The sequence below is a fragment of the Schistocerca gregaria genome, chromosome 1, assembly GCF_023897955.1.
Source record: "Schistocerca gregaria isolate iqSchGreg1 chromosome 1, iqSchGreg1.2, whole genome shotgun sequence".
Classification (NCBI taxonomy): Eukaryota; Metazoa; Arthropoda; class Insecta; order Orthoptera; family Acrididae; genus Schistocerca; species Schistocerca gregaria.
In genome coordinates, this window is record NC_064920.1 from 191,169,426 (window position 1) to 191,192,405 (window position 22,980).

At 42.1% G+C, this 22,980-nt stretch overlaps 1 protein-coding gene across 1 annotated transcript in view; it reads right to left on the reverse strand.

The window, feature by feature from the left end:
- Positions 1-502: 502 nt before the first annotated feature.
- Positions 503-22,980, reverse strand: part of LOC126285092 (trypsin-1-like) — a 69,107-nt gene continuing 46,629 nt past the window's right edge. The window contains exons 6-7 of the mRNA XM_049984419.1: positions 15,252-15,448; positions 503-2,383 (exon numbers count right to left, since the gene is read on the reverse strand). Coding sequence (XP_049840376.1) covers positions 2,240-2,383; positions 15,252-15,448 — 341 coding nt within the window. The 3' untranslated portion in view covers positions 503-2,239. The remainder of the gene's footprint in view (positions 2,384-15,251; positions 15,449-22,980) is intronic.

Here is a 22,980-nt window from a genome sequence, read left to right on the forward strand (position 1 = left end):
ATTTTGGGTCATAAATTGCTATAATAAAGGTAAAGTAGTATAAAGATATAGGCAGAGATGGTTCGATAGTGCGTCATACATTACAGTCATTAAGATGACGGGTCATAAATTAAGATGTAATTAAATACTTGGTAAGATCACTGGTGGGATACTGGGAGACTGGGGAGAGGAGGGGGGCGACTTTGAAAGTGACATAAGGCTCATAAATCAATGTGTCAGAATGGAGTCTGTCCACTACTAAGATCTTGAATACAATGTCAACTCCTGTTACAGTATTTTTTTTTTTTAGTTTTGAAAATCATGGCCGGTTTCAACCCCGAAGGCCATTAACCAGTGGTATATGTCAGGTGCCTGAGTGAACACGGCGCAATTATCATGAAACCTAACATATGCCACTGGAAATTGGTTGCATGGTCAAAACCAGCTGTTATATAATAAACAGGAAAGTCCAACTTGTGTTAGCATTTTATTCAAAAGTAATGTTACATTTGTGAACCTGCGTAAAGATGCTCCATATTATGCTACACAAGCGAAGGTAAGTTGAAAGGAGCTCTGTTTTCTAAGTGAAAATAATTTTAGTTTGATTAATCTGCAAGTACTGGTTGGAAACTGCACGATAGCAACTTCAACTCTCCTTACCTGCTCAATTCTTGTGGCTAAAATTTCTTTCTCTACCAGGATTCGAAATGGCTACCTCCACATCTAAAGCCTTCAGATTTAAATGCCTAAATGATTACTGTTACACAGGAAACTGACAGGGAGGAAAATAAGATTGCCCAGCGAACGAAGTAAAAATCGAAAGCCCCCAGAATGCACACTGTAGACATTAATATGTCGACACCGGGAATGCTAGAAAATAACGAAATTTTCTGCTTTGTGCGTAAACACTATAGTAAGAAGAATACTTGACTAAATTTTTAGGTAATCTGGGGGTACACAGGGTGCGAAATTTAGTACACGTAGCTGCCTCCTCTGTCAGAAGAATCTGTTTTTATCAGTTGGATGTTCAATTAAAGTGAACTTGGATGACAGATATGGATACATACTCCATTTATTCAATAGAAGTGGTGGTGGATGGTAGTGTGTCAGTTTCTCGGAAACCCGTGAGCAGATGTTTTTATCGAGTGAGAGACCTGGAAAACGTGCTGACTGTCAATTATAGGACACCATCGGCAACATGCCGTCTTACATCATCTTTTTGAAACGTGATGTCACCTACGCCTAGAAAGACAGAGCACGGTCACCTGTCTTCACACAACAAACCTGTAACGCCTGCTGTACACGTTTACAGCTATGCAAACGAGAGCCCGTTGTGTCGTGCATGGCCACACCGGGAGCTCGGTGCTTGTGACAATGACGAGCTCATTGTTCACTCTTCTTGGGGCCTCCACAGATTGATACGCTCGCTGTGATGCTAGACGTAGAACGGAAAATCTGTTATAGAGACCACACAGGGCCATTGCCGTGTCCAGTGCGGTGACTGGGCACACCACTGTCGCCGCGTTTCTCACAGCTGCCACGTCAACGAAAGCTGCAGCGAGGGACGCCGTGCTGACAATCGGCACTGCTCCAGACGTCGTCGCACTGCCCTTGAATACTTACTTGTCTTGTTCCTAAGAAGTCCATTGCCTGACTCAAGGAACGTATTGTAGCTGTACAAATTTGCAAGGCCGAGTGAACAATATGTCTGATTTCTCTGATCGTGGGGACCGTTGAGATCCTGCATGGCATTGAGTATGGCCCTCTTCATATCATAGATTCCATAGTTGCGTGACAGCTGTGGAGTCCCGATCGACCCGAGCACCAATATCCAGGAATGATAAACATATTCTCGTTAGGCCACGACCTTGCTGCTGTCGAATGCCAACACGTGCCAATGGTCGTTTCTCCTTTTCACAAGAGGCATTACCCGATCTTCTCACAAACAAACAACGTTCAAGTGTTATTTCCAACTGACTATCCTGCTGTGCAGTCATTCTTTATTTACAGAATGTATATGGTGTTACTCCTGCCTGCTTTTCGCAGCTGTGCTAATCATCATCAGACATGTAGTACACTTCACGCTAATCTGGCATTCGTTGCATGTCGCGTTTATAACGTTGCAATTTTAATGGCCATCTGTGTATCCGTCTTGTAACAAGCAGAATGTGAAACAGAAAGAATAAAAGGAAATTGTATTTTGCTCTTAAGATCAATTTATTATGTCACTGAAACTGATAACAGCTGCAGCGCCGCCGAATTAAAGGTACTGATTGATGAAGTCTTCGTAGGCAGAGACCCTGGTGAAGACGGTTGGCGCGCCCTCGGAGCCGCACGGCATCAGACCCCAGGACACGATCCCGATCACTGTGCCGTCCTGGGCCAAAGGACCGCCGGAGTCCCCCTGCAACACAGGCGTTTTCACAATAAGTTGTTAACTGTGATCAGCAGCTTGATGTTCAAAGACCCCTTTTCAGAGTGCTTGGCCTAGCTGATATTATAAATGAAAAAGACATTCTGTCATTTCGGCGATCTGCGTGGAGGATATTTTGTATGTTACTGATCAGTCGTAGACATTTTGATGAGTAGATTTAAAGTGTAGCGTGGTATATGTTGAAGCTCAGAGTGAAAGTAGAGATGTTAACTGTGCCGCTCGAATCCTGTTTCTACGGAAGTATCAACGGGGCTGCAGTGTCTAGAATCTTCGTTCACCACAATGAAAGTTCACAGCATGATACATTGCGCAGAGGTTTTGACTTACATGAGTACTGCCACCATTCTGCCGATAAGAAGTTTAACGCTTTCACCTCATCTCTCTTACAAACCAAAAAGCAATGGTGAAACTTCGCTCTACACCACAATTCGAACCGGCTTCTCTATCTACATTAGCGTTCATTGGCGATATTAACACAGAAAGTTCGTAAATGCTACATACAAAGGAGATTGGGATTTAATGTCTCCTCTATGAAGATGTCGATACAGACGGCTCACATTCTCGACAAGGATAGGGGGCATCCCGTATTCGCTTTAAGCGGTTTAGGTAAGTCACAGAAAAAAATCTGGTTTGCTCGATACGAATTTCAATCTCTTTCGTCACTAATACTAGTCCAGTCTCTTACCACAGTGTCCTCTCGCTCGATGAGATGAATAAACAAGAAATTAATATTGACTGTAAAGCATCCGTATGTAACTGTAGCAGATTGTAAGCGCACAAAACTGCAGACAAGTTTCAGTAGTCATTGTGAACGAAAGTAAATTTTACTACATTATAGAACTGCTTCATTTTCTTCTTCTACTTTCTTTTCTACTCAACATTTGGCCTCACTCCAGGGATCTTCTCCAAGAATTCTTCAGATGGCTGAACACAGCCAAACAGCTGTATCTCATCCAAATAAAGATGAAAGGTCTTTCGCATTTTTGTGAAATTAGAAAATTGATGGATGATATTCGTGAGACACTTATTGGTGGACCATCATTTCTGGGTAAGTTCTGGCAGCTGGAAGTGCTAATAGGGGAATGTAGCCTAACAAGTCATGGTGCTGCTAAGATGTTTTCTTGAGAGAAATGTTCCATGTCCATTATTTAAGGTTAATTACATTCGTGATGAATAGACCTGCTAAGCTGAAAGCTTGTAACAGATATCTCTATTCACCGAGAACAGAAGGAAATAACAAGTGACACCAAATGAAATTCGTAGAATACCGCCCGAGACAAATGGTGCAGAAGAGTTAGCCACGAAGTGCAAAAATGCACACCTGTGCAATAGGCTGCACGTGTGCGCTCTCAGGTTCGGTCTTTCCCAGCAGTACTCGGTGCATCTCAGTTTGCTTGGTCCTTCTTGGAACTGCTTGGTACTGCACGACATTTCGTTTAGTAGTGTGATGCGACGTTGCTTCTTCAGGCATCTGGTATGGCCTTATTCACCCAGCACGACTTTCTTCGGTTCGGCAGAATCGTGATGATAACGTTCTTTATCCTTCGATACTCGTTCATGTAATTAAGGAAGTTCAGAGGTCCAGTGGCTCTTTGCGCAAAAGGAGGCAGTCTAGAGATTCATCGCCACAAAATTAACAGATATCACAGGACAGAAAGATGAGAATTCTTCATACTTATTGTGTAGTCACGTAGTCGTCGGTACAGGTAATCTGTGTAGAGCGGCACTGCAGCACTATGCAGAAAGCAAAGAAACTGGTTCACCTGCCTAATATCGCGTAGGACCCCCACGAGCACGCAGAAGCGCCGCATCACGACTTGGCATGGACTGGACTAATGTCTGAAGTAGTGCTGGAGGGAACTGACGCAATGAATCCTGCAGGGCTGTCCATAAAACCGTAAGAGTACGAGGGGGTGGAGATCTCTTCTCAACAGCACGTTGCTAGACATCGCAGATATGCTCAATAATGTTCATGGTTGGGGAGTTTGGTAGCCAGTGGAAGTGTTTAAGCTCAGAATAGTGTTCCCGGAGCCAATCTGTAGCAATTCTGGATGTGTGCGGTGTTTCATTGTCGTGCTGGAATTGCCCACGTCCGTTGGAATGCACAATGGACATGACTGGATGGAGGTGATCCGACAGGATGCTTACGTACGTGTCACCTGTCAGAGTTATATCTAGACTTATCAGGGGTCCCATATCACTTCTCCTGCACACGGCCCACACTATTACAGAGCCTCCAACAGCTTGAACAGTTCCCTGCTGACATGCAGGGTCCATCGATTCATGAGGTTGTCTCCATAATTCTACACATCCATTCGGTAGACACAATTTGAAACGAGACTCGTCCGACCAGGCAACATGTTTGCAGTCATCAACAGCCAGTGGCAGTGTTGACGGGCCCAGGCGAGGTGTAAAGCTTTGTGACGTGCAGTCATCGAGGGTACAAGAGTGGGCCTTTGGCTCTGAGAGCCCATATCGATGATGTTTCGTTGCACGGTTCGCACTCTGACACTTACTGATAGCCCAGCACTGAAATCTGCAGCAGTTTGCGGAAGGGTTGCACTTCTGTCACTTTGAAAGATTCTCTTCAGTCGTCGTTGGTCTCGTTTGTCTCAGGGTCTTTTTCTGGTCGCAGCGATGTCGGGGATTTGATGTTTTACCGGATTCCTGGTATTCGCGGTACATTCGTGAAATGGTCGTACAGGAAAATCCCCACTTCATCGCTTCCTCGGAGATGCTGTGTTCCATCGCTCTTGCGCCGAATAAATCTTGACGCTGCAAGGTGAGAAGAACTAATTTCTGTTTTTATGGGGATGCGTATAAAAAGAAAATCGAATTGTGGAAGGAGCAACTTCTAACAAAAAACACTGACCAATTCCCTGCTGAAAAAACGAGAATTTTGAAGAATTCCTTGTGGCATTGAAAGGATTACAGAACTGTCTCCTAAACGCTTTCAGGTCACCGCCAAGCTTACATCTTTTTTTGAGCTTTTTTCAAGGCCGTTTGCTGTTTCAGTTGAGAATACCCCTGTGCTGGTGTAGATGGAACTGATCTAGTGGCAGTCTGATTCCTGTTTAAAAGACAAACTGTTTTACGTTAAAACTCTCCAGGAGCTGTACTTTGGTTTCCTTGGAAAGATTTCCATTGTCTCCATACTCTCCATACTGAAACTGCGAATGTGATTCCACGTTTCGATCAACATATGTGCGTAAAAGCTTTTTCCGATAATGAAACTGAGTCTCGATTACTGAGTGACGAAAATCTGCGATATTGTCTGCATCCATCCATATGCCGACATTTTATAGCAGAAGCATCCAATATATATCTGTGTGTTTGTGTATTGTGTCTTCAGTACAACAAAATAATTGAGTAATAATGAAAATGTTTTGTTTCCGATCTGTGTTACTGAGAAATATGAAATCAAGCCACATGCAGTGCATTCAATGTTCCTACCGCGATTACATAGCCATGCAGAAAGTTCCAGTTTCCCCTCCATTTCTTCTCTTTCTTTTCCTGCTCAGACAGCATGGCGTGATGGAGGACGGGTGGCGGGGGGATGTGCACTCAGTCGATAGATTTCCGCATGTGTGCAAGAGCTCCGCATGTGTGCAGAATTCCTTGCTATAGCAAACAGTGTACGTATGACAGTGCCAAGTAAGCAAGTCCTGTAGGGCATCCTACTAGGATTATCATATTTTTTTAGGTCGTCCCAGAAATTATTACTACATTTTTTTTAGTCCAACCCAGCACATATCTTTGACTGTACTGGTCTTCAATTACCAGGTTCAACAATGTACACCCATTAAGCAGGTCATCAATATTAACGGAATCTTTTCTAATTTCATTAACAACTTGTGCCTTCTCTTCTAAATCTGACCAAAATATTTCAGTTGCAGATTACATATTTATTCAGTTGCGCTTTTCTACTAGACATGACATTTTTCTGAAATTGTTTGTTTCAATTACATCATATAATTTACAACAAGAACGTTTAACATTTAGCAGATTTTTAACATTAGATACTGAAAGTGTATCCCTTTCTGCAATCCACATGTTCACTATGATTGCAAAATTTCTCTGAAGTGGAACAGATATCCCAGGCAAAGACATCGCAAACCATTTTATAAATATTGCAATGTGAAATATCAGTCTTTTAAGACACTTTAAAAAGTTGCTTTCCACTTCTCTTTTTAATATCTGGTACTTTTCGAAACTTTAAACACGTCCTACCAATTAGCTTCCAAGCATCTGGTTCAGCAATGTACGCCCATAAAGTAGGTTCTCAATATTAATGGAATCTTTCATTAATAACTTGTGCATTCTCTTCTAAATCTGACAAAACTATTTCTATTCTTTACGTGACTGAAATGCCTATCGTCCACATTCCACTTCCGTACAACATTACACCCCAGTCAATTAACTCCAGAAAAAGAATTACTAACACTTAAATTTATATTCGATGTCAACAAATTCCTCTTGAGAGATGCTTTCCTTGCTATAGTCAGTCTGTATTTTATATCCCCTCTATTTCGGCCGTCATTAGTTATTTTTCTGTCCTAATAGTGAAATACATCTACTACATTTAGTGTCTCATTTTCTAATCTAATCACCTTAGCTAATTTGACAACATTCCATTATCCTTGTTTAGCTTTTGTTGATGCTCAGCTTATAACCTCTTCTCAGCACACATCCATTCCATTCAGCTGCACTTCCAAGCCCTTTACTGTCCCTGACAGAATTGCAAAGTTATCAGCTAATCCCAAAGTATTTATTTCTTCTCCTAGAAGTTTAATTCCAGCAATTCCACATTTTCCTTTGTGTTTCTATACTGATTGTTTTGTGTGGATTGAATAACGTCGGGGATAGGCTACACCACTGTCTCACGCCCTTCTCAACTAGTGCTGCCCTTCCACGTTTTTCGATTTTTGTAACTACGGTCGGATTTCTGTACAAGCTGTATATAACCTTTCGCTCCTTGTGTTTTACTCCTGCTACTTTGACAATTGCAAAAGTTTTCCATCCAATGTTACCACCATACGTTCGCTTTCCTTCAACCTACCTCCCAAGGTACGTTGTAAGGCCAGTATTATGTGTACCTAAGTTTCTGTCGAACCCAAACCGAACTTCCCCAAGATCGCCTTCTACCAGTTTTCCCAATCTTATCAGTATTTTATTGCCATGACTTATAAATCTGATAGCTCAGTAATATACACACCTACCAGTATATGCCTTCTTTGAAATTATTACATTATTTCATTGTTACATTATTTCTGAAGTTTAAAGGTATTAGTCTGCTTTATGTATTTTGTACAACACGTGGATTAGTTTAGTCATGGCTGTCTTTTTCAAGGATCTCAATAATTTTGAGGGAAGGTTGTCGAACCCAGGGGTCTTGTTTCGACTTAGAGTTTCCAGTGCTCTGTCAAATTCTTCTCGAGTATCGTATCTCGCATCTAACCTTCGTCTACTTGCTCTCCCCTTTCTAGAATATTCTCTTCAAATTCATTTCCCCTGTAGAGCTCTTCTGTGTGTCCTCTCCACCATTCAGCATGGTCTTCACGCTTAGTACTCGTTTATGCACATGAACTCTTGATATTGATGCTGTTGTTTCTCATTTCTCCAAAGCTCTCTACAATCTTCCCATAAGCGGTGTCTATCTTTCCCCTAGTTATACTCGTTTCTACAGTCTTGTGTTTGTCCTCTAGCCATTAATGCTTAGGCATTTTGCCGCTTCCTGCCAATCTAATTTTCAGGCGTCTGTATTCCCTTTCGACTACTTCATTCGCTGTAGGCTTATATATTTTTTACTTTCGTCAGTTAAATTATTTCCTCTGTTGTCCAAGGGCTTCCATTACTCCTTGCCTTTTACTTACTTGCTGGTTTGCCGCCTTCAGGATTTCATACCCCCAAGTCCATCCATTCATCTTCTACTGTATTATCTTCCCATGTGTCAATCAAATGTTGCCTAATGCTATTGCTGAATAGTTTCTGGTTCTTTCATGTTATCCATGTTTCATCTTCGTAATTTCTACCTTTTTGCAATCTGCACTACCTGTCACTTATGCGAATTAAGAATTATCATCCTTCTCTTTTGTCATTCCCACTCATTTTAAAGGATTCCGACGATAGATCGCTAGATTGCCACCTTTGTGCAAACAGCCACCGGACCAGCAAATTACAGTTCATGACCAGTACATTATGGCCAGAGTAAGCTTCTGCCCCTTGAAATGTCTTCCAGTTTAAAATATGGTTCGAAATCTGTGCCTTATCATTATACAGTACAATCTCGTTAATACGAAGGGAGCAAAAAAATCAAGAATTAGTGTTAAAAAATTCCTGTTAAGTGAAAAACACAGATTTTAATACATATACATGTACAGTAGTAAAGTACTGCATAATACACTACAGTATCAATCACTTTACATTACTTTAGACTTGTAACACTATAGTTGTTGTTGTTGCGGTCTTCAGTCCTGAGACTGGTTTGATGCAGCTCTCCATGCTACTCTGTCCTGTGCAAGCTTCTTCATCTCCCAGTGCCTACTGCAACCTACATCCTTCTGAATCTGCTTGGTGTATACATCTCTTGGTCTCCCTCTACGATTTTTACCCTCCACGCTGCCCTCCAATACTAAATTGGTGATCCCTTGATCCCTCAGAACATGTCCTACCAATCGATCCCTTCTTCTAATCAAGTTGTGCCACAAACTTCTCCCCAGTCCTATTCAATACCTCCTCATTAGTTATGTGATCTACCCATATAATCTTCAGCATTCTTCTGTAGCACCACATTTCGAAAGCTTCTATTCCTTTTCTTGTCTAAACTATTTACCGTCCATGTTTCACATCCATACATGGCTACACTCCATACAAATACTTTCAGAAAAGACTTCCTGATACTTAAATCTATACTCGATGTTAACAAATTTCTCTTCTTCAGCAACGATTTCCTTGCCATTGCGAGTCTACATTTTATATTCTCTCTACTTCGACCATCATCAGTTATTTTTCTCTCCAAATAGAAAAACTCCTTTACTACTTTAAGTGTCTCATTTCCTAATCTAATTCCCTGAGCCTCACCCGACTTAATTCGACTACATTCCATTATACACGTTTTGCTTTTGTTGATGTTCATCTTATATCGACCTTTCAAGACGCTATCCATTCCGTTCAACTGCTCTTCCAAGTCCTTTGCTGTCTCTGACAGAATTACAATGTTATCGGCGAACCTAAAAATTTTTAATTCTTCTCCATCGATTTTAATACCTACTCCGAATTTTTCTTTTGTTTCCTTCACTGCTTGCTCAATATACAGATTGAATAACATCGAGGAGAGGCTACAACCCTGTCTCACTCCCTTCCCAACCACTGCTTCCCTTTCATGTCCCTTGACTCTTGTAACTGCCATCTGGTTTCTGTACAAATTGTAAATAGCCTTTCGCTCTCTGTATTTTACCCCTGCCACCTTCAGAATCTGAAAGAAAGGATTCCGGTCAACATTGTCAAAAGCTTTCTCTAAGTCTACAAATGCTAGAAAGTAGGTTTACCTTTCCTTAATCTATCTTCCAAGATAAGTCGTAGGGTCAGTATTGCCTCAGACTGTAAAAGTACAAGTACTCACTATTTTCCTGAAAAAAAATTCAAGCTTGGTTTGCTGACGTTCACGGGATCGAAAACGTCTTCTAATTTCACAACCAATTATAACTACAGCGCTCGTAAACCCAGCAGTGACACCTGATGCTGAAGCAAATTGTTTCAAACCAGGGCCGGCCACGGCGTACCAAACTTCTCGCGTGCAGCGGGTGCGGACCAAGGGAGGGCCAAGCCAGGTCCTTCTCGGGAGTACCCGAAAAGGCGCGACATTTCATTTAGCACTACGGTGAGGAATTTTTCGGTCGACACAAGTCTCTTCGGTAGAATAGTCAGCACTGTTTAATCTTGGCTGTTTGTTCACGGCATGAAGGACGTTCGCTGGTCCGATGGCTGTTTGCACAAAGGAGTGCAGTCTAGCGATATATCGTCGGAATCCTTTAACATGAGTGGGAATCACAAAAGACAGGGATGAGAGTTCTCAATTCACATAAGTGACAAGTAGTGCTTAACTGCTATGAAGCGACGTTATAATACCATGCAGAAAGTATTTACAGATTTAAGTGATAATGAAAGAGCAAAACATTCTAAAGACCGACGGACAGGATTCATTGGTTCCTACAATAAAAAGCACTTTGGGCTAAAACTGAAGGCCTGGAGTACCTGAAAAAACTGGTGGTACGAATAGTAAATTTTCTGAAGTCGCATGCATTATTCCATCGTCAGTTGCAACAGTTTTCAGTGGAACCGAACGTAGAGAATGGAGATTTCATATGTTAATGCAAAGTACGTAGGTTTAGTCAAGGGCGATGTCTCGAACGACTTTTCGAATTACAACTCGCTTCTGTTGAATTTATGAAGCAAAAAGGAGTGGAGGAACAAAAATTAGAACATTCGGAATGGAGTGCAGACTTCGCATTTTAAGTGAATTTGACTGCACACTGCCGATAGTAAAAATAAAATCGCGTTGTAGAAGGGACACATTCTGACAAAGACAGTCCAGGCCCCGAAGCTCACTGGTGTTAAAGAAAATGCGAGGTTTGAAGAATTCATTGTGGCCCAGAAAGAATTACAAGGGTTCAAATGGTTCAAATCGCTCTAGGCACTATGGGACTTACATCCAAGCTCGAGGTTGGATTCGAACCTACGACCATAGCAGGCGCGCGTTCCGGACTGAAGCGCCTAGAACCACTCTTCCACAGCGGCCGGCAATTACAAGGGTAGTTATAAAGATTTGGAGGAGGTTGTCAACCTTACAACTGTTTCCAAGCTGTTTTCGAGGCCGTTTACCGTCTCAGTTGAAAGAGCCCCTTTCCAAATGTAGATGTAACTGACTGCCCTGCAAGGTAAATCCAATTACGATAAATCTTTTTACGTTAAAACAGCGCAGGACATCTATATTGCTTTCCTCAGGTCTCCATAATGATGTTACAAAAGTGCTATAATACCGAGATGGACATATTTCTGTGAAAGCCCTTTTTTGGATTAGGAAACTAAATCAGTGGCAACCTGAGCGTGAAACTGAAATTGTCAGCGTATGGCTGTATCCGGCTGTTTGTCCCAGATAAAAATTAAATTTTTTTCTTCAGCTCACTATATCTAATTAGACAATACTGAAAATTTGTTTTGTTTGTGACCTATGTTATCGAGAAACGTTAAATATAAAACAAAGATGTATGCAGTGCGACAGCACTGCCATTTAAACGCGACGCGTTCGTGGTTTACCCTTCTTCCCCGTCCTCGCCGTCAGAATGGCGTGGCGGTGGGGTGCGTTGGCAACCGGATCTGGGCACGGCCTATGAACCGGAATAATGGCCGCCCCTGTTGTAAACGGTGGTGGTGGTGGTGGTGGTACGTTTTTACGGGACCAAACTGCTGAGGTCATCGGTCCCTAGGCTTACACACTACTTAAACTAACTTACGCTAAGGACAACACACACATACACAAATGCCCGAGGGAGGACTCGGTCGGGGGAGTCGTGCGAACCATGGCAAGGCGCCAAAGACCGCATGCCTTCTCCGGCCCAAGGCTGTAAACAACTCCTGACTGGTAGGTGCAATAATATCTGTATTCTCCTCCTTCTCGCAGGGTTTATAACAGCTTGCAAAATTGTCCATTCATCTGATGAAATGGCAGTGTTCAACTAGCAGGCTTCTTCAGTGTTGCTTTATCTCCAGTCTCTGTTAAACCACTTCTGTAAATGATGTGGTGACACGGAGTTCCAGGCTGCTGCAGTGGCTTTTATTGCATCAAGCAAATTCCAATTTGGGGTTGGCAATATTGTTTTCAGCAGCACGAATTGCAGCTCTTACAAGTCGCTTGTACTAAGCTCTTTTCATGAGAGAAGTGATGCCGTGATTCAAGGGCCGAAAGTGGCTTGTTGCGTTCGATGGAAAAAAACAACCTTTGCGTTGGTTAGTTTCAGATCCTATACGTTATGGGCAACATAAGAAGATTACGGCTGTTTCGAGCAACCATACGACTACTGAAACGGAAAAACGGCTTGCGAAATGATGCGCCGTCGATTCAAGCTATCTTGTGTTGAGAATAGATGCAAGGTAAAGGGTCCATATTTATGCTTTTAGAATAAAGCGGTTTCTTAGACCTACCGGTAACCCAGGGACGAAACTTCTCACTGCAGTCAGCATTACATACGAGTGGAACAGTTACACGATGTTTCCTGCGTGCTCCAGCATGGCTCTTGTCATTGTCTACATCCAAAGTGTGATTTGAATAAAAGTTTGTAGAAAAGTCCAGTTTCATCCATACTGAACACATCACAGGAGGTTTATTTTACTCTCTCTCTGCTGAATTCATGGAACCATCTGTTCGTACCTCCTTCATCAACTTCATTTGCTTTAGCGCAAATTTGTACAGATGAAATTAAATATCACCTTTGAAATCGATGCAGCCAACCAGCAGACATACTAAGATCTTCGATGACGGTATTTTTGGCAATCTCATTTTCTTTTAACTGAATCATAGGGTCACTTAAAGGTATATTAGATGTAAGCATATGATTAAACCGTTCTAGCAGTAACGTCTCGATGTCATACTTAGTGCTAAGAAGACGTTTAGATTTGTTTCCGGAACCAGATACAGCGGCTTTAACGATTTTTTTTCTCGACTGTTTATTATTGTACTAAGGCAAGCTTGGGAATCGTAACGGCTCCGGAATTGTTTTCTTTTTAAAACGGTCCACTCTATCCAGAATCTTAAGCTCTACTTGCACATTTACAGCGGTCTGTTTCTTATTTACCATATTTCGCAATCTACCGTTTGCAGGTTCTTATTCAGTATTCCAACTCGATTTGGCTGCGACTAAAAGAACACTGCACACCGAATATGTTTCCAAATGTTAATGCCTACATTATTGAATCTATTCAAATGTAACGTACGCCCTGGTTGTTGAAGTGATAGTCGCGGCTGCCGGCCTGCAGTACGTTAGAAACAAGTCAACACTGGGTGGTTAGCTTTGTAGTTGCATTTCTAGCATTCATTTCGGAAAAAAATTAATACATAGAAATACTGCAACGCCAGAAGTTTGTGTTTCAATGATATTTAATTACGCTAAAGAGTGAAAAAGAGTTCGTGATTCTCCTTAACTGAAATTCGTGTTAACCGATAAAACTCCCATAAGAACTAATGTATTCCTGCAGGGGCCAATATGTTTTTGTGTTAACTGCGAGTTCGCCTTATGCGAGTTGGTGTTAACGAGGCTATACTGTATAATCAGTCTGAAGCCTTCCTCTTCGCCGGCCGCGGTGGCCGAGCGGTTCTACGCGCTTCAGTCCAGAACCGCGCGACTACCCCGGTCGCAGGTTCGAATCCTGCCTCGGGCATGGATGTGTGTGATGTCCTTAGGTTAGTTGGGTTTAAGTACTTCTAAGTTCTAGGGGACTGATGACCGCACAGTTCCAGAGCCATTTCCAGTGTCTCCAGGGCTCTACAACTAGCTACAGTTACTGCTAGGTTCGCACTAACAACGATCCTCAAAGCACACCGCTCGGCCTCCAATAGAACACTTACTGGTTGCAGCACGTGTTACATCTCATACGCAAAAGAGTATAAATTCATTCACCATCGTGTTTGAATCTGACTGAGTTCCTCTTGAGTTTCTCCCTCTGTGTTTGTCTATCAGATACCACGACGTTCCATCATGTTTCGGGCGTGCAATCGGGATAGCGACAATTCTTCTTGCGATATTTCGGCTAGAAACCTCCCAGCCATCTTCAAGGCGAGTCGGAGACTGAGTTCATAGCGTTTGCGCGTGCAATCATAATAGTGCTGCTGCGAATCCACCGTGCTTGTAAATAAATAATTAATCTTTAAAAGTGGTAACATCTGTCGGAAGTGAAGATGCAGAAATTCTTTCCGAACGAAGGTGTGAAATAAGCGGTTTCCAAGCATTTTCAAGATGAAATCCTTCGTAATGGTTTAGCAGGTTGTCGGCTAGTTGTATTTCTACAGCTTCCTTAACATTATGTCCGCCGGGAAAACTTAAATAATCAGATACCACGACGTTCAAAAACACGGACAAAGTAGTGCAATGGTGAAATCTTTTATACTTAGACTGGAGAAATCGTGATATATTCGTCTTGTTCTACCTATTTGATAGCTTTTCTGTGGATATCCTAAATCTCTTGAAGCGAATGCTTGATCTTTCCCCTGCAGAAAGCCACAGATGATTTCTTTCCCAGAATGTATCCATCTTTGGGAGGTGAGGGGGGGGGGGGGGGTGTTAAACGATATGATATTTGATTTTCACCGTCATCAGGAGCCTTTACAGTAGTGAAGCCTGCCAGATGCTGACCAAAGCTGGAAATGCGTAGTTGCAGTAACACAAAATTTTATTTAATAGCACCTTTTGATGGTATGTGCAATAAATGTCTTTTATCGAAGCTGTGGAGTGCAACTTACAGAAGAAAAGATATTTATCTAGCTATCAACGCATTTCATGGCAGATATTTATTATCTGCTATCTAGTCGCTTCTAGTGCTGCCGACAAATTTCTCTCTTCATAGGTCCTGACCCTAAAGCAAAGTGTTAGAGACTGTATTATTAGAGCTATGGTTCATATTCGTGAAGACATGGAACTCAGACTTCAGCATGGAGCGAGGACCGGTCGAAATTATTGGTACCTAAGACAACAGTCCTGTGCAGTTCCGAAGAGGAGCTAACCCGTCCTTCTAATGAGGAACCGCTCACAGCCGCATGCCACAAGAGAAGTACGGGAGTAGAGCTTACGGTGCAGGCTGCGATGCCCCCGGTGACCGGCCCGGTGCACACGTTGTTGTCGTTGAGGGCGCTGTAATTCTCCAGCAGCTCGTAGCACTCGGTCATCCCGATGACGGTGACGTCGACGTACTGCAGGATGTCCGGGTCGTGCGGCAGAATACCGCTCTTAGTGCTGCCCCAGCCGGAGAGTGCGGCAATGGATCCAGCTGAGAAAAGCATTGAAGCTTGCATACAGAACATGTATTTCATATGGTTATCAAATTTTATCTTATGGTTCATAAAATTTGTGAATAATTAGCGAGAGCGATCAATATTTAAAATCAGTTGAACTCAATGATTTTTTGATCACCACAAAGAAGAAGCCAATCGCTAAAACTTAGCAAACGACATCAGCCAAACAGTTGACGGCTTGATTGCGGCATGCATCATGCTTATCATTTAGCAAGGACATGCGCTGCTGAGATACTACACTCACATTCGAGAGGGCGGCAGCTGTAATTCCCTCCTGGAATCCAGATTTAGGTCTTAAGGGGAATGACAAGATGGTTTCCTTTGAAAGGATACTACCAAATTTTACCCCGTTATTCCCCGTTCCAAGTACATTCTTCGTACCTAATGACCCTGTCATCGACGGGAAATTAAACTCTAATCTTCCTTCTGATCGTGAAAATATGTGCATCCACCTTATGGAGGAGGTCATGAGCGTGTGTCCTGGCTCAGAGTTTCTTACATACACCAGTACCAAAATGAACCATAAGGTTTAACGTCCCGTCGATGAGGAAGTCATTAGAGGTTGGTTGGTTGGTTGATTGGTTGGTTGGTTGGTTTGGGAAGGAGACCAGACAGCGTGGTCATCGGTCTCATCAGTGTACGGAAGGATGGGGAAGGAAGTCGGCCGTGCCCTTTCAGAGGAACCAGCGCGGCATTTGCCAGCAGTGATTTAGGGAAATCACGGAAAACCTAAATCAGGATGGCCGGACGCGGGATTGAACCGTCGTCCTCCCGAAGTCATTAGAGGCGGAGCTCTGATTGGGGGAAGAACGGAGAAATAGATCGGCCATGTCATTACCAAAGGAACCGCTCCGGCACTTGCCTTGAGGGAAACTACGGAAAATCTAAACGGGAATGAGTTTCGCCCTCCTCCCTGAAAGAATCCAGCTTTTTTCCGCTTCAATAACTCACTCAGTTGTGCCTGTGTTCGAGAATCGTAGTGTCTTCTACTTTACTCTTTGTAATACAGGCCGTCTCCGTGGTATGCCTTCAGGGCACCAAACACCAGAATGAAAATTAGCAGCAAATATGACAGAAAATTTTAAATCTATCACTCCCCACGAACGCACGAAGAAGATTGTATTAGTTCATGACAGAAATGATAAACACAAAGGAAAATTACTTTAAGATAAAAATGTCTGATTCTTCGATATATTTTGAAGGTGGCATTGAGGGACTCTATATTAGTTGGAGAGCTGTACAAAATTTGCAACTGTACGAGGAAGAAACTGACAATTACTCGTAGGTCGACAAAAGGGTATGGACACTCAACACTTCTTATCCCGGACTGGAAATGGAAACGTGGCTTAGCCACAGCCTGGGGGATGTTTCATTCTGGAAACATCCCCCAGGCTGTGGTTAAGCCATATCTCCGCAATATCCTCTCTTCCAGGAGTGCTAGTTCTGCTAGGTTCGCAGAAAAGTTTTCGTGAAGTTGGAAGGTAGGAAACGAGGACCTGGCAGAAGTAAAGCTGTGAGGAGGAGGCGTGAGTCGTGCTCGGGTAGCTCAGATGGTAGAGCACTTGTCTGCGAAAGGCAAAGGTCACGAGTTCGAGTCTCGGTCCGGCACACAGTTTTAATCTGCCAGGAAGCTTCACATCAGTGCACACTCCGCTGCAGAGTGAAAATCTCATTCAAGAATCAGCCTGTTGGTTGCTCTTCCCCAGAGAGTGACATGCTATGTTACATAGTTTCCGACTTAACTGTTAACAGTTGTTCTCATATCATCCACAAACGAAAACAGCTTTGGGGTTAACCGATACAGTTAAAGATAAGGAAAAAATGCTACCCTACCATGGAATACGATGGAACACAACAGCATTACTTTACTCCAAACGGATACAATACATCTGAAGTCATCAGTCCCCTAGACTTAGAACTATGTAAACCTAACTAACCTAAGGACACCACACACGTCCATGCCCGAGGCAGGATTCGAACCTACGACCATAGCAGCCGCGTGGTTCCGGACTGAAGCGTCTAGAACCGCTCGGACACCGTGGCCGGCAAACGGATACAGTCTCTTTTAGTGTTATCTGATAATTAAAAGAAACTTTCTGCTTCCTACTTCTTAGCTAATACAGGCGCGGAGATGACATAGCTAACTATTCGTCAGACTTCAATACAGGATTTCGAGCACGCCAATCTGAAACTGACAAATTTTTCTTAATGTCGCTCCATAACAACTATAGACCTACATGATGCTCTGTTTTTACGAACCTATTGAAAATAAGCCTCTAGCCTACAAGAAACATATTTAAGTCGATTCTCTCCACACTGTCACACAGTTGCTCCTAATACTTTACACACAGAAAATAATTACAGAAAATAGTTCCATTCTTCCTTTATGAAGCAGTCTGTAGCATAGAAGGCGTCATCACTGTTTTCCCCTACCTGCACCCCTGCCTTCCTATCTGATATTTTTCTCTTCCATGACAGATTTTGCTTTCTTTTCCAGTGTTAGTAGAAGAAGTCACAGCGAACAGACACGCGCATGCCCTAATGATAACTGTCAACTAAAGAGAGAGAACTTGTCAGATTAAATGATCTGATGCTCAGAATATTTAAGTATTTGGACCAGGATATCAGTTAAATGATATGTTTTCTACGAGATAACGTTACAGAAAGGTAAAACTATGTTTATAGCATTTGTATGTGTAGAAAAACTTTGACTAAGTTGACATACATTATTCTAAATTCAGAAAGTATCAGGGATAAAATACAAAGAGAAAAAGGTTATCTACGATTTATACAGAAACCATAGTCGATGGATATGGAAGACAGGCAGTAATTGAAAAGAGAATGAGATAGGACTGTAGCCTATCCCCATGTTTATCAAACAGTACGTCAAGCAAGCAATAGGTGAAACCGAAGTGAAATTTTGAAAATGAATTAACCTTCAGTGACAAGAAATAAAAACGTCGAGGTGAGAAAACTGGAAAAGAAAAGAATATAAGCACATGAAATGTGGCACTATAGAAAGACGATGAAAAATTGACGGACTAAAATTAAAGAAATGAGGAGGTCCTTCGCAGAATCGGTGAGGAGAGGAATTGTCCTTAAACACTGAGAAGAAGAAGGGATAATATGATATCCCATGTGTTAAGACTTGGCACGTAAGGGAGCTTATACGATAAAAGCTGTAGAGAAACACAGAGATTGGGATGTGCCCAACAAATAATTTAGGGTACTAGGTGCAAGTGCTACTGTGATACGTAGAGAATAGGTGGCACATGAGAGGAGTGTGTGGCGATCGGCATTAAGCCTCTCAGAAGGCTGATGAAACAATCGAGTTTTCTGATCACCATGTAATTCCGTCAGAGATAGCACAAGACTAGGAAAATCCGCTGAACGGAATGGACAGTGTCTTGGAAGCAGATCAGAAAATGAACATCAACCGGGGTGATGACTTACAAAAAATATTGGAGGGGAGGGGGGCATCCTGGGGGTCTTGCCACGGGAAATTTCTTAAATTTTAGAAGAAAAGTAGTGAGTTTTAAAGCTTTTTTAAGCATTTTAGACTCATATGATCAACATTAGAACCCCGAAAACTTTACTCTCGATAACTCGACACTCCGGGAAACTCGACAAGCCTGACACATATTTTTGCTTTGAAAAAAGAAACAAAACATAAACACCCACCGTATTTTCGTAAAAAGCTAACTTAATTTATAGTAATAATCATGCTTATAGACTATTACAGAGCAGTGAATATATAGTTCTGGAAAGACTGAAATTATATTGAAATAAATCCTAAACTATCATCCAAAGGATAAAAAAATAAAATATTGCTGTCGCACAATAATAACGCTTTGATTAATAAGTGAAATAGCTAATTTAAGCTTACTTTGAATAAGGCTTAGGGTTCATTAAATAAAAACGATATCTCGAAGTTAATGCTTTAATACAGTTAATAAAGTTAATACAGTATGCCTAATACTTTCAGTCAAAAAGTATGTAAATAACGGGTTTTAATTGGATCTTACACCCCAAAAATATTTAAGTAATTGAAAATAACTAATACAGTACTATAGTAATATAGTAGTACAGTACGAAACTAGTTCTAATATTTCGAAACTGAAAATTTAAAATTATGTATGTATTTAATTCTCTATTTTATAAAGATTTTTTATATTGCTCCACACGCCACAGGGATAGAGTGTCTTTAAAAAGGTGCAAATGTCGACTGTCTGACTGGATTACTAAATATGAAGTCGTTGATGACTGGTCGGATATCCAATTCATCCAAAACATCTCGGCGGGCATGAAGAACAGCCAAGTAGTTTAATCGCTTCTATCCCATTGTTGATCGGAGATATGACCTCAGACGTCTAAGGGCGCTAAATGACCGCTCTGCTGTTGCTGTCGCCGTTGGAAATACTTGGAGAAACTTAATGCACTTCACTACTTCACACAACATTACTGCAACAGCAGGCTCTTTCGTAATGTACTTTCTTATATCAAGCGTGTTTTTTAAGACCAGTTGTTTTTTATTAGCGATATCTGCTGACATATTCAAGTTAAGTTCAATCTCTCAATGTCTAGGTCATTTTTCGAAAAACTCAGTTGATTTTTCCAAATTTGTTTCACCTCTGTTTACTAAAAACAAGCACTCTTGTTCAACTGCAATGACCTGTGAGAGCAAACTGCTCAGCAATGCAAGATTGCACCGTTTTACAAACTTCAATTTAAATAACTTTGCAGTATTTCTTCGGGGTCTTGAAAGTGTGCAATGTGCTGGCTTCGTTGTTTCCATACTTCTTTGGTATACTTCGATTCCGAGGAAGCGAAGGATCAACAACTTGTGAAGATTTTTCTTTTAAACTCATGTCCCAAAACCGTTCAAAACTATCACGCCTTCCATTCAATATAAAAATCAAGCCCTAAGAAACACTTAGATGAGGGCACTGAATTTTTTCATTGACTTCCTCTACTGGGTTCAATGCATGGCATTAAAGACGTAAAAAGAAATAAGTCTTGAATTGTAACATTGACTTAAGATAACCTGCACATTTGTAACCTGCCTCTGTTTTGTCATCTGCAGAATATGTTTCAAAAAACTCTAGAAGTTCGTCAAAGTTTTTCAATATTCTCAAGATACTGGAAGCTAGCATAGTCCATCGATTCCGGCAAAGGGGTCGTAGACCAGCTTGGTTGTTGGCGCTCTCAGAGCACATGCTTCTGAAAAGTCTTATCCTTTTGTTGGATTCCCTTATGGTGTTTATTAAGTCACTGACTGAAGCCATAACATCCCTCATAGAAATAAGATGGCGCAGACTGTCTACAACTGCCAAGTCTAAACTGTGAGCAGTGCAGTGCACATAACGTGCTTTTGGTTGTATATCCAAAACTAACTATTTTTAGTCCTTTGAACTTACCTCTCATATTCGAGGCACCATCACAGCACTGTCCTCTTAAGTTATCCATTGACAAATCAAGATGAGCAAAAACGTCATTTAAAATACTAAAGAAAGTTGGCGATTAAGTGTTGGGGGTCTCATATAAGCCAATAAAGTCTTCGTTGGTGATTAAGGAATCATCGACAGTATGAATACAAAATGACACTTGTTCGTGAACCGAAGAATCACTTGTTTCGTCAGTCACAATAGAAAAATATTCAGTCTTTCTCATCACAGACTTTCATAGTAGATCAATGATCTCGTTTTGAATATCATGGGACGTCCACCTACAACCCGAACTCCCTAACCCACTTTTCTTATGAGTGACCAAGAGAAACGTTTCATACATGGTGCCACTATGAATCGACACGAAAAGGCCTCAATGAAACCACCCCTTCCCTTGAGGCGTTGATTCCCATGCATTTCGTGGTCCAAAACGACATCACACAGTGCGAAGAGGAACGCAATGATGTTCTTGAGAACCTATGATACTGCTGACACACTTAGGCCGTTTCAATCCTTCTCTAAAACATTGTGGGACTGAAACGTCACTGAACGTGATTGCACACTTTTAGAGTGTAGGGTGACCTCAATTTTTGCTGTAATGTACAGGGCATAACCATTAGGGGCCGTTCAATACCTTTCGATATAATTTGAACGTGATCCGAAGCAGCAAAGAGTGTTCATGCTTTTTGAGCGCTGCTGTTTAGTGCCTTGCTTTGTCTTGATCACGGCGGTTGCGACACTGAAATGTGGATGAAAAACGGCAAAGGATCTCTCTAAGACTTCCCAGTTCTCAACACTCCCGCGTACCTTTGCTGGACACTTCATAGTTGTTCGTGTACAGAGAAAGCCATTCACTGAATCCTAGGCGCCGACGTGATGGGCATCCCTTTCGACAGCCCTTAGATTTTGCAGGCGCCAGCTCAGCAAGGTAGCACCATTCAGCTGAGGTGTGTCGGAAGAAATCCTGTCACACCGACGCCTAAGATTCAGTGAATGGCTTTCTCTGCACAGGAACATTTATACAGAGCCCAGCAAAGGTGCAAGTAACGCCGAGCGTGTTGCCAAACTTGGCTGGGAGGGGGGATGCTTAGAGGGACCTTTTCACGTTTTATTCACGCACGTATCAACGCCGCGAACCTTCTCCCCCTCTCCCACGCCAAATAAGAGGGCTGAATGACAGAACACCCTTTCTGCTTCGAATCATGTTCAGATTTCGTCGAGTGGTTTCAAAAGATCCCTAGTGGTACACAACAGAGAAAGAGCTACGGTTGATCTACACTGGAAAGGTTGTGATCACGTTTATGGCGTTGCAGGCCCACAATGTCCTTAGACATAGGTTATTTCGGCCGGGAGTTGTCAGCAGTACCAAAGGTTGTCAAGAACGTATTTCTGATGTACACTGCACTGTGAACTGTCGTTTTCGGTCGAGAAATGTCTGGAAATCAGCTTCCCAGGCTAGGGGGTGATTTCATTGAGGCTTTTTATACCACCCCCCTGAGGCCTTTTCGTATAGGTTCTGAGCTGCGGCGTGTCTGAAATTTTCTCCTCGGCCACTCACAAGAAAACCGCGTTATTTCAACGCTGTGCGTCGCGTTCTAACTTTTATCGCAAATGAGTTAAAAGATGGGGTAAAATTAGTGTAGGAGGCACCTTTGAGCCAAACTTCAAACTCGTGTGTCGCAATGGGAGACACGAGGTCTTGAAGTTTTACTATTTTCTTTGCGCAACTTGTTATAAATTTAAGTGTTAGAGAGTCTTTTCTGAAAGTTTGTGGTTATGGTGTAGCCTTGCACGGAAGTCAAAAGTGGACCACAAATGTTTGAAACAAGAAGAGATAGAAGCCTTTCAAATGTGGTGCCTCAGACAAGTGCTAGAGATTAGGTGGACAGACCGGATAATTAATGAGAACGTACTGATTCGAATCAGGGAGACAAGACATTACCCAACTTGACGAAAAGAAGACCGTGGGTGACAGGATCCTAAGGCTGTAAGTGCGTGGGTTAAAAGTTGTAGCGAGAAAGCATGTTTCACTGAAGTAAGCAGGTGTTATAGGTAGATGAAAG